Source organism: Anopheles merus, chromosome 2L (assembly GCF_017562075.2).
Source record: "Anopheles merus strain MAF chromosome 2L, AmerM5.1, whole genome shotgun sequence".
Lineage (NCBI taxonomy): Eukaryota > Metazoa > Arthropoda > Insecta > Diptera > Culicidae > Anopheles > Anopheles merus.
This window is the reverse complement of record NC_054083.1, coordinates 43582387-43595463: the sequence shown is the minus strand read 5'-3', so window position 1 is coordinate 43595463 and position 13077 is coordinate 43582387. Positions and strand designations below refer to the sequence as shown.

The window sequence follows — 13077 nt, the reverse complement described above, 5'->3', positions numbered from 1 at the left end:
ACGGGGTGCAAAATAATGGCCAGATTTTCATTAGGATTCTTTTTCCCACACTTTGCATCTTTCGATCTGGGCTGGAAAGCTCACACTATTTGGTGTTTTTTTTTGGTTCCTCGTTTGTTTGTTTAGTTTGAGTGCTTTTGTACGGCATGTGTTTTGGAGCTGCTTGCTAACGCTGCTAGCTAATTATTGGTAGAGTTTGCTTTAAAGAAGCTTATTTAAAAATTAAATTCAATAACAGCTCAACAACCGACAGTCCGAGCCTGGTTGTTCCAGGTGGGTTCAAGAGCTTCGATGGTAAGAATTCTTGTTGCCTTATCGCACCGTGTGCATGTTGCAGCATAAATATTCGTTCGCAAAAGATTCCTTTCCGCCTCTCTTGCCAAGGCAAGAACAAGGCGGCTAATTTGGGATGCTGAATAAATCTTCTCCTTTTCGCTTGTACCGTGGGGGGCCTGTGCACTAAAAAGCTCTAGGGAGAAGTGGTTTGTTTCTTTTCCACCCACCGCCGAGCGACAATCTTTTCGGACGGACAAACCTTACCCGTTTACCATCCCCGGCTTTGAAATGGGTAAGATTTTATCAGCAATTATCGGTACCGCAATAAGAGCTGAAGAAGGGCGGAAGGAGTCTTACGCCCTTCGTTTTGCGTCCAGCGGCAACCCCCCCCCACCACGGGACGCTGGTGTTACACTACATTAACTTTCAATTGTTAATCTGCATCTTAGGGAGGCGGTGGTGGACACAAAAGGACACACACACACAGCAGAAGGAAGCGACTTTTGAGCAGTTTTTGGAGGATTATGTCTTCCCGTGGCAACTGAAGCGTTACCGATCTCTTACCCGATTGTAGCTGCTGCTGGTAGGCAGGCAGGCAGACGGGGCAAAGCGTGCTGAATCGTGACTGGCGAGGCTTACCTGTAACGAAAAGTCAACGAAAACATAATAACGTTAGTGCTTGGGGCAGCATGGATTGGCCAACGGAAGAAGAATTATAATATTCATAGTACGAGCATAGTACAGTCGCTGCTTCCGGGAAGCCACGCAGTCCGGTGCATAAACAAGAGCTTTTAAATAAAGCCGTTATGATAAATGAGCCGGTTTTTAAGGTTTAATTAATTTGACCGTCAACAAGTTTCGTGGTATTGAATTGTTTTCGAAGCTTAGAGCTCTATTATGCTGCTGGAAAATAATATTATTTTAATTCAATTTCAAGATAACACAGCAGTATGGCGGAATGGAGTTTTTTCTAATTGAATGGGGAATAGGTAAACTTGGTTGTTCTTACGGAAAAACATCATTAAAGGAATATTTTTAAATAGGTTTCAATCTCTAATAATGGAATAAGGCTATATTTCATGTACTGAGCATACATTAAGGAGTTTAGTAATGCCAGTTGTTGAACCTTTAGGCGAGTTGTTGATAACCATAAACCATATAAAAATCGCCAAAGTCTTGCATACCCTTGCCAGGACGTTTTGCAATGTTTTCCAGCAAGATCAGAACCTACACTACTATCAATAGTTCCTGTTCCTGTTCCTGTGTTCACAAAATCTATTTTCAATTGAATTTTTTTACACCAGACCATTACTTCTCCGTTCAACAAATAGCGGCGCGGAAGAGCGCACTAACTTCATTTCAGCCGAGAGCACACTTAAAGCCGTGAAAAGCTTCGCCTGCTCGGTTGGAAGTTGAACGAGGTTGCTTCGACATGGCTCACGGCTGCCACCCGTTTGCCAGAAGATGCCAAAGATGGCTTAGATATTGTGAGGTAATGGCAGGATCGCATAAACCGATTTCGACGCCACATTTCGCCTTTACGGCAACAAATGTTATCACTGTAATGCGCACACCATCAGCGCTAGATGAACTAGCGCGGGCCGGTGTTACTGGCTGTTGTTGTTGAGCCGTTGAGTTTCATGAAAAGCGAACGAGTTGCAACCGATATTAGCCACCGGGGCCACGGGGCTGCAAACAGCGCGGGAGCGGGAAGAAATTCGATACCAGTAACATATGGCACTTCCATCGAGCCGTACCACACACACCGGGTGGGATGATAGGTATTGGCATCCGTGTGTCTGTGTGTGTGTGTTAGTGTGCGTTGTTATAGTTGGTTGACAAAGTACGTATGTCGGAGATATATCCCCCTGCCAGGGCGAACAGCAAACACCGATTGCTACTAACATGGTTGGCACTTGATGACATTCGATGTTATAGCCATTTTCTGCGCGCCCCTTCCCGCGTTTAGATGTGTGTAAGTGTGTATGTGTGTATTTGTGGGAGGGTAGTTGGTAAGCATTCTTGAAGGCGATGATACCAGCCCAGAGAGATTGGAATAACTTTCTCGTCCCCACCATCAGTTCTGTGCTTCTGTCGGCCCGCATCGTCATCATATCGATTGTCGATTTGTGGAGCCAGTGGAGACAGTGCATGATGGTTCATGCAGGCATTGCAAGAGAAGTGCAAGTAAGTGTGTGTGTATGTGTGAGTGTTATTAGAGCAAAGTTGAGATATCGGGCATGCTTTGGTGCTTGTTGCGGGAAAAAATGACACAAAAAGTCCCATTCCAGCTAACACCGAGCTAGATGGGGTAGGAACATGCTAATGATTACGCTATGATGAGATAGGTGCATAACCCGTAATACGGTGCATCATTAGCCGAAGGTAATGGGATTCCTAGGAGCAAGAAAACCAGCAAATGTGTAGCTTGCAGGTAGAAAGGATCTATGTACCGGAGGAATAAATAGAGTAACTATAACTAGGAACGGCAGGCGTCTTTGCTAAGTTGAAATTTGTGTTTGTAGTTGGTGCCGTGACCAGGATATTTCCAACAGGCTATAGGTGTCTATTTATCTTCCACCGCTCACGATAATCACACAACCAAGTTAATGACACGCAGCGAGTAATAAAGCAACGCATTCTTTTCAAACAAATCGCTATTCAGCTTTCATCACACACATACACTCACAAACGGTAAGTTCAATCCCACGCGTTATCTTTACGCGCTACCTTTGCGCTGTTTGATAGCGTCGCCAGTGCTCAATTACAGACCCGCCAGTTTGATGCTGTCATCGCCGCTTGCCGTATGGTATTAGTGAAACGTACACCCTCCTCTGCCAGTGATACGCTGGCCATACGCCCGTTAGGGCCTAACCTTTACACTGCTGCTGCTGCTGCTCTGTTGCGCTTCGGGGTGTTGCCAGGACCTATGATTGATAGGCGGTATAATCAATCATCATACGCGTTAAAACAAGACGCCTTGCGTAGGACTGTATTTGCGCACGCAATACGCCATCATACGCATGCATACAAATGGCACGTTGACACAGGGATAATGTCCAACGGAGCAAAAGGCGGGATTTGAAAACACGCACGCGAGGGAGAGAGAGAGAGAGAGAGAGAGAAGAAATGCCACTTTAAAGAAAGCTCCTCACCACACATCGTAGTGTGCGAGTGATGTCCGATACAAGATGTAGTCCGAACCATTGGATTTCATCGCTCGCTGGTGGTGTGGGGAATGGTAGACATGCAGCCATGAGCACTGTTCTACGATTGCATGATCCGGAAGTAGCTCAACACGAACGTACGTGAGCACGTCCGGACGGGAAGTATCACCAATGGGACAACATTATAAGCTACAGCAAAAGAACTCGCTCCCATCCGTCGTCGGTGTGGCTTGATGAAGGAAGATGAGCAACCCTCATCGAGCGGAGTTGGTGGACTTAGAGGCTACGACCGGGCTAGTTGACGGCCGAAACGGTCCGATTGTCACGTAGTGATTAATCGAATACGACACGCTTTGGAACGCGCCTTGGATGATGCGTTCTGTGGACGATTCCCTTCCTTACCAGGACTCTATCATCCGAACGCGTCGGTCGTTTTGGTCGGGTTGGGGAAATAATTGTGGGCTAGATAATGCATGCTGTGATTATTATTTGTGCTCTAATTGACGCCGGTTGGCTTATGAATGGTGTAGTGTAGGCCGCTTCCTAGGGAAGTTAGCTTTACCAAGCAATCGGCGCTCGGCAGTGCAATTAAAATCTTCAGCAAGACCATTCGGTTAAGGGCTCTTTGATTGGAATGGACTACCGATGCTGATGGACCATTGATTGTTCTTTGTTTGCTGATCAGATTGGTTGCCTCTATCTTCTGGGAAAAGCATAGCAGCAACTTGAACGTTTACTTAGAACACCTTACCGTATCTTGGGAATGGCGTCGTCGGCTTGAGGATTCAAGATTGTACCAGCTCTGACAAAGCACCAAACCGTTTACCGTGTGGTCATCCTGACCTCTAGGCTCAGGTTCAAAATGCCTGCGGAAGTATTTCATGCAAATTTTCTACAAATTTACATTCCTCCACAACGAGCACAAACCTCTAAACGATCATTATCGTTTCGATTAATTGTTTCCTAAAGCATCGGCATCCATTTACCTTGCCAGGGAGTTCCTTTGCCATGTATCGGGCCGGGTTTTCGGGATAGAAAATCGGGATGAATAATTTTCGCACCTCGCGAAAGCATAACAGTACACCAGGCCCCGACCGCAAATAAATGAGTTCTGATAACGAATGAATTCAGATGATAATGATTGAAGATTGAAAGGATGATGTGCTGTTGTGCGGTTTTTTTTGGGATATAGCACATCACTCTCTCTCTCTCTCTCTCTCTCTCACTCACTGACTCATTCTTTCCTATACCAAAATTCTATTGTTATATCTCGGTCTTTCCTCTACCTTTCTCTGTGGAAGAGTAAATTTTATGGCAAAGATTAATGATGTTGGACCGGTTTTTGCGGGTGTTCGTGGAGCAAAAAAAAAGGCGAACAAAATTATCCTTCCGAACGGTCGGTCACTGGAATGATGCTAGATTCTTTGCTAATGGTAAACGATAGCGTCCCTCAACGCTTTGTGGCATGGTACAGAGCAGCGAGCGACAGAGGAAACGGCACGCGGCTCCTGACGGGTATGACACGACCGACACGATGATAACCATCCATCCCCGCACATCACCATTCCCCTTTGGGCTGGGATGGCAGGAGGCGGCGGGTAAATGTGTTCCGGTGGTGTAAATAGCACCGGCAGCGAACGCACGCACTCACGCGATCGGCTAGAATCCGGTGTGAATCTCCATTTCCCTGAAAAGCTGGGCTAATGATTTTCCGGAAGCGGTCCTTTGCTCAAACGCACTAAATGTGTTGCTTCATTCTCCAACGGCGGGGTTGGTTCTCCTGGGTCCTGGGCAAATAACGTAAATATTCCCATTATCCGTTTTCCCTGTCCATTTTCATGGGTGAGCGAGAAATAGACGTGTGCGCACGGCTGCTGCTGCTGCTGTGCCGGAGCTCTCCAAGAATGACAAATGGTAATCCGATTTATACAATGTATAAATTCTGGAAAGTGAGTAATTAAAGCGCGGAAGTTTAGCTCGCCGGAAACTATGGGCACCCACAGGGAAGCTCTGTTGGTAAACACTGCGGAAGTTGGTACAAAACGATTTTATTGACCTTTCCCAAAGCACCCAGAAAGATAGGCCAATTTAATATGGGTTAGTAAGAGCTTGAAAGGAGCATTAGTTTGTTGGAGCATTAGTTTGTTTAGAATTGAATATAATAAATGAAGCAGTTGAAAACAAGACCTCACTCTCTTTCATCGCTACCACGGGGGATTAATCGCCATGGCACTTAAAGTACTCTTGCCGAACTTGAACTATTAAAGTGAACTTGTGTTCGCGCTCACAGACCATGCCGCCCCCAGAACGGAAGGGCAAAGCCATTCCCATGTGTGACTTGATGAATTGGTGTGCCGGCATCGTGTTCCGCTGGGCTGGGCTGCATGTGGAAGCCGAAGATGGATTATCATTACAAATCCAGATGGATGCTCACGAGCGATCTTGCACAACAAGCTGGGCCGAGTACGGAGCACCAGCGCAAGATGGATGAGCACCCTGGCTGGATTGTTCGCTACATTTGCAGTGCGAGTGCCATGGCAGCAAACACGGCAGCGGCTGCTGGAAAAGCCCAACCAAGACATCCAAAGCGACAGTAATTAGAGAGTTTATGGAAGAGTGAAAAGAAAACAAAAAGGCTAAGGCTTCCTCATTTTCAACAGCTTCGGCATCGCAACCAATTTCCCAGGAAAATTTCGGTCCACGTACATCCGGGTTCGCTTGCCCCTGCTGTGTGTGTGTGTGTGTGTGTGTGTGTGTGTGTGGGTGTGTGCCAGCTGGATAAGCAAGATCTGGTAGAGCATCGCCATCACCACCACCCGGAAACGGGTTGGGGCCCGCAATTGCACCACGAATCTGATTTCGGTAAATGGATTTATGGTCTTATCATCACCCGGCTGGATGCAGTACACTATATCTCGTTCTCTCTCTCCCTCTCTTCTTCAGAGCATCATGTAGTTCTAAATCACGTAGGAAACAAATCACCACCACATTCTGCATACAGTGGAGAGGGAGCACAACACAAGCGAACCCGCGATGCCGGTGCGGACCAGGGGTGCTGTCAACGTCATATCCGTGTGGTTTCCGGTATTTTGCCTACCGTGGAACGAAATTCCTGCACCCCGAAACCCGTTGGCAGCAGTGAGGTTTTGGACAACAATTCGCAAGTTTGTGGTTTTTGCGGAGAGTAGGGCAAGCTTTTCCTGCAGGTGATTCCTACGATGTACTAGTTTAGCAGCAGAGTGCACTAGTTTAGCAACTTTGCGCCGGTACCGGAGTGTAGTGGAATTGTTTCGGACTGATTGAATCTCTATCATGCAATGCGCCCTACGATTGGATGAATATTCTTTCCAGATATCAGATGTGTTGAGGTTGTTGGTGGTGATGGATCAGATCATTCCGGCTGTTCTCATTGTCGGTAGGTTTCGATTTTCCATCCGAAAAGGGTGATAGGAATTCCAGACCAATGCAGCGGAGGGTGAAGAAATTCCTCCCAGGTATGGAATTGCTCCTTGCAGACTTGCAGACTTCCAACACGTACACCGGGCCGGTCTTGAGGGCTGGGACTTACTTTAGGTGCTGACCTTTGCCAGCTCCTCTTCTTGAACACATTCTCCCGGGGCGGGGGATAACTATTTCACTCATCGGTTGCATTCCCCTCCGGGTCGATAACATTCCCGAACGTCGTGTACGTACCCCTGACGCCATAGAAAACTGATTATAGTGCCTGCCACGTTTAAGAGCTTCTGCCACGATGGGAAGCTGCCAGTGATGTACGATTTTAATCGAGCTTTTTGCACGCTCGCACCGCAATTTTTTTTTGTCAGCATTTCGCATACACACGCATATTTTCTCTCTCTTCTTCCCTCTCTCCCTCGTATGCTCTCTTTGAGCCTCTCCCCATCCAGACGCCTACACACAATGGGCGACAATTTTATGCGGGACTCGTAAGCGCTTTGAAGCGTGGAAAAATTGCACACACACACACACACATCCAAAAAAAGAAGCTCGTGCTACACAATATGTCCGCCTGTAAAGAGTGGAATGGTGAAAAGAGAGGCACCACCACCTCCAAAAGGCAGAAGTTTATCGAAACTCGGTAGCTTCGGTAAACACGGCCTTCCTGCACCCGGCCGCCCGAAGGGAAACGACACAATATGTCTGCGTCGGCACAACATGAACATGATGTAGGACGGGAACGTGGAATGTGATGGGGGATAAAAGCCCTGTGAGTGAGAGGAGAAGAAGCAAAAAAAAAAACGAGAGTTTCCGCAGCCCAAAAAACTTTTCGATAATTGAGTTTAACAACCTTCCGACGACAGCGGAACAGCCACGTAGTGGAGGGAGTAGTAGTAGTAGTAGTAGTAGTAGTAGTACCACATGGCCAACCGGGTCTCTTGCTTCGAGCCTCGTTCCGCAACAACGAAAGGTTTGAGAAAATGCCCCCCCCCCCCTCCAATAAAACTGCTGCAGAATTACTGATAGAAAGGGAACGAAACAGCTCGGTTTTACCACAACTCCAGCATTCTGGTCTTTCCTTGCTTCCCTGGTCACACGGACAGATTTGCACAGCCGGAACAAATTTAAGTTTGACAAAATGTCATGCGGTTTGCATCTAATTAAACTTGCTCATTTTTCATCGGACGAGATTTGCAAGTTCGTCGCAACTTTCGACCCAGTGTGTGTGTGAGTGAATGTGTCTTTTCTTTATCGACAGGATGAACACAACCCAAAAAACAGGAGCGGTCTTTTGTGCGGAGAGGAAATGGAAAATGGGAAGAAACAAAATGCCTTTGAACGGGGATGCCACAAGTGTCAGTAATTTAATTGTGACGTTTGTGGTGTAAACTTTCCATACCGCTTGTACGGTTCTTGTATGGTGAACTTGTAGGACAGATTAAGCAAGAGGACTTGACTTATTAGACATCTTTATAATTTGTCTTTTAAACTCTTTGCTTGCTACTTTAAAGGATCAAGCAAGAGAAAAGATCAGTTATGAATTTTGATTACGCCGTGTCATTGGTGCCACCGTGGCCACCGTCAGCGTTCCATATGGTAGCAAACCCAATGGGACCATCTGTTGAAGTAATCCAGTAGCCCAACCTTTCACCACCACCATCACCTTCAACTTTGTCGACGACAACGCGTTGTAGGTTGTAAGAGATTGGATTGCAACCTTTTTTTCTTCTTCTCTTCTTCGGAACCTTTCTTCTTCCACGGGGTACGTGATAAAGTTGCAATTCGATTCCGGATCTGTTTCCGGGTTTTATGCCCATCGCTGCCCCCCTCGTTCTCTGCGCTTATCTTCCGTTGCGTGCGTAGTACGCACAATGATAAGCGCACCATGCCTCCCGTTTTCCGTGCCTCGTTATCTGCTCGTCTCTGATACGGGGGAATCTCATGCTGGCGACAGATTGACAGTAACAACCTTCCACATAGATACTGACGCACATATATACACACATACATACGGGCAAACCCGGATGGTTTGTTCACACTCTGCGCCTCACAGAGATTGTTGTTACCCCGGATTGTTTATTTATGCGCAATGACATCAAACAACCACCATGCTGCTGCTGCTACAGCTCCTCATCTTCGCCCTGCAGGTTGGAGGTGACAATGTTTAAACACATCACCAATAATGCAACAATGACGACGACAGGTGTGTGTGTGTGTGTTGGTATGGCAGGGTGATGAGAGTGGCAAACTTACTTCCGGCACTTTGGTTGGCGGTATCTGTTGAACCGGATGGACACACTCACTAGCAATGCCACGTGATAGGGCACTTTCCGACACAACTCCGACACTATTATGACCGAAACTGTAATTATACCTCTGGTGGATTGGTGGGTAGAGAGAACCAAAAAAAAAAAAAACACACACACACATACACACCAAAACCGAGCAAAAAGCTTCCTCCGGGAGCAAACAATATGGTACGAAGTATAGCCTTTGATTGGTTGCGCTTAACCACCGCTCACACGCGACGAGCGCGTACTAGAAGCGCACATCCGCACATATGGCAGCGCTGATTGGACACTTGATACACAATATGGTATCGATACGGTATCCGTGGGGAGAACAATTGTGCGCTTCCGTATGGACAGGATGTGCAAACGTAGTTACCAAAGAGCCTACCTACTATGTATCGCCACAGCTCGAACGTTCGGCAACTTGTGGAGCAACACTAACGATCACTACTCGCCGCACACTAAGCGTTACACCCGGCACTACACTAACGAGGGCTTTTGACTTTTGTACCGCGCACACACGCACACGCACACACAAGGACTGGACACGCACGACGACACACTACCCTTCTACCATATGGTTATCGTGCCTTCACGCCCCACCGGTACAAAGGGGTGTTCTTTCACTTCCGATGGCCTAAGAACCGCGGCCGGTGTTGGCCAAAAGCTCCCGTATTCCGATAATGTCCACTATCCCCCCCCTATCTCCTGAACGAGGACAAACAACAAATGACAACAAACCGAAAAAAACCCGTAAAACACACAATCGAGGAAACAAAAAGGTGGTCACAATGGCGCGCGGACACGAAGCAGAAGTACGCGCGATGCCGTCTTGTGCGTTACGTTGCGTAGCGTTGTGACGAATGAATGAATCTTGCGACTCCCTCTCCGGAACCTGTGGTACCGCCGCAAACACACACGCACACACCATGCGCCCGATGACCCGACCCCTTGCCGATAGTGAGTGAACGAGCGCGCGCCCTGAGAGTTCGGGCTCTTCTTGGCGGTGTTCTTACGCCCTCGTCACGAGGCGCGGAGGGTTGATACAAACGAGGGCGGGAGGAAGAAGGGAAAAACACACACGCACACACACACACACGCAGGAAACCGGCTCACACACTCACGCATACAACGCCCCTCTTTTTTTGTTTGAGGAATGCAATGCGTGTGTGAGATGTTTACACGAGATGGTGATGATGATGATGATGACGAATGTTTGGGTCTCACGGAAAATGGTCCATATCATCAGTTTGCTACGGCGAGCGATGACGAATACCGGGGCGCGTCTACTGCTGCTGCTGCTGCTTCGTTCGCTCGACACGGAGCGCTTTTTTTATCAGCGCTCATGCGCGCTCCGAGCGGATAAGTGAGATAGTGGAAGGCAAGAGAGCGAGAGAGAGAGTGCAACGATCGGTAACGCTCTCGGAATTGGAAAGAGTTTGTAACGATGCCAATGTACTTAGATGGAGATACTAAGGGTACAGCACACCAAGAGTGTGAGCTACGATTTTGAAGATCGTACCGGCATCTCACTCACTCGCCGCTCGCTCACCGAGACGACGACGCTCTTGCTCTGTGCATTTCCCTCTTACGGCAACAGCCTCCAGGAAGAGTCACATTTCGGTCGTCTTGTCGGACGTCATCTGGTTTATTCACTTACTGTGTATCGCCCCGGCCCGTCGTGCTCTCTTCACACTCATCGCCGCTCACACGAGAGTGCCGGGCGTACGTACGCAACAACAACGGGGAATAAGGGACCATATTTCTCGTTGGTTCTGCTTATTTCTTCCTTCTTCAATTACCTGACCGGATCGTGTTTTTGTCACCATTCCAGAGATGTGCCCTTTTCCGGTACTCACACACACACACACACACACACACACACACACACACACACACACACACACACACACACACAATCACCACGAAGTTTAACAGCGTGACTGATTTTGACCGACCGATAGCAGCACGAACCATAAGCTGTGGCAATGTCAGTCTACCCTGAATGACCATCGGGAGGATTCCTCTTCAGCGGCACTTTTGCGCGCGTAGGAGACCGTACCCCTGGAATGGTTATTTCGGGTACGTGCCGATGGTGTGCCATCCGTTTAATCACGTCGAACCGTTGCGGCAGCCAAAAAAAAAAAAGATGTGAGATTTAAGATTGCGGTTTGCTGATAAGCGCACCGGACAAACTGGCGACGACCCGGCGACAACATGTTCAATTATTATACTATAACCTTCTGTGTGTCCGCCACCATCGGAGTGTGTTTGTGTGCTTGAAAGACGTGAATGCTAGAATGCTGCCTCCGTAAAGAAAGCCGGTGCCAGGATTAAACATTCAGCTTCCTTTCAGCAATAATGAATCGCCCAACCGTAACGTGCCGATTCATGCGGCATTTGCATCAAGACCTGTGCCCAAGCGCATCGTTGCGCAAGCAAGTCAGGAAGCTGGCACCAGGCTCTACGGGCTCTCTAACTACAACTGCTTACACCCCACTGGCAGTTGGCATGCCTGTGCCGTTCGGAGCGCATTCATCTTTTACCACAGCGGGTAGAATACGGGTACGCGCGGTTTTACTTCGAGAGCATTCACACGGGCTCGATCGGGCAGCAACAATGTAACCATAATCCCACGCATTGAAATGGATTTTCCTGCTTTCTACTTTCCTTTGGCCCGTTTTTTTTTTGTTCACATTCTCCGACGCAGATCTGTTCCCCGGCTCGGGGTAGTCACGTACCAAACTCTGTGGTGTGGTTTTCTCGCATACTCGGAGCTGTCAACAGCTCTGTTTAATGGCACGACAATGGATTGGTGTGACGGGCTCTCTTTGCCGTTATGAGTTCTTTCTTTTAATACGCTCTTACTTGATGCTTGACGAATATTAGGCATTATTGGAGGTTCTTTGGAATGGGAACGTCTTCTGAACACACACACACAATTAAGCTCATACATCTATCTCGTTAGAATAATGTAAACAGTTAGCATCAGGAAAAGGTCAAAGTGAGAGGCAATTTCCTCATCAATGTTTAACCAAAGCGATACGTTTTGAAAGATGCGTTGCTCATATTCATTCGCATGTAATATTTCCACTCACAAATCAAACACCAATTCACAGCCCACATACATCTTGTGTGCTGGCAATGCTAAAAATAAGCGTGCTTTATAAATTTTCCCATTTCCATATACATGCCGAGTAGCAGAAATCAATTACAATATCTTCCCGTACGACCTTCCAAAACTTGAAAACGGAAAGTAAATCACAGCTCAGTGACCTGTTTCTAATTTCATATGTGCCTTCTCAACATTCTCCGGACCGTACAGTGGGCATACGGGAATCAAAAGAGCGCTTCAACTACACTCCTACTGAACTTCCCGTAAGGCGGGGCATCTTGGTCCGGTGCGAAATCTGAACCCCTCGGAAAACTGGTGCAAATTAAAAGGGAAATCTTGTCGTTAAATTAAGCCGATTCCGAACACACACACATACACTGTGATGCAACCTTCGCCTGAGTTTCCGGTTCGCTAGTCACCCGGAATGTCCAGTAGAGTAGTCCGATTAGGCGGGATTCTTGCAATAGAGGGAAGGTGTATTTTGTATATAAAATCTGTCTCTCTCTCTCTCTCTCTCTCTCTCTCTCTCTCTCTCTCTCTCTCTCTCTCTCTCTCTCTCTCTCTCTCTCTCTCTCTATCTGATTTGCATGGAATCCCTGAAGACCCTTGCCCTTTTGCGGTGCACCTTCACCTTACGCCATGCTTTCCCTGTTGTCCTTTATCTGCACGGGGCATACCTCCATTCATCTGCCGTGCACAGGCCGAGGCAGTAGCAGGCAACGGCCGCCTCCCTTCGGCAAACATTATCATCCCATGTGGTTCCAAGATAAGG

At 47.6% G+C, this 13077-nt stretch overlaps 1 protein-coding gene across 31 annotated transcripts in view; it reads right to left on the bottom strand.

Moving 5' to 3' along the window:
* The window catches only part of LOC121592004 (protein alan shepard), a 204518-nt gene that overhangs the window by 37572 nt on the left and 153869 nt on the right, over nucleotides 1-13077 (bottom strand). For 30 of the 31 annotated variants that reach the window (XM_041913181.1, XM_041913183.1, XM_041913163.1 and 27 more), the window contains one exon: nucleotides 841-915. The exons of the other annotated variant lie outside the window; for it this stretch is intronic. In XM_041913181.1, the coding sequence (XP_041769115.1) occupies nucleotides 841-915 (75 nt within the window). The remainder of the gene's footprint in view (nucleotides 1-840; nucleotides 916-13077) is intronic. 31 annotated transcript variants of the gene reach the window in all.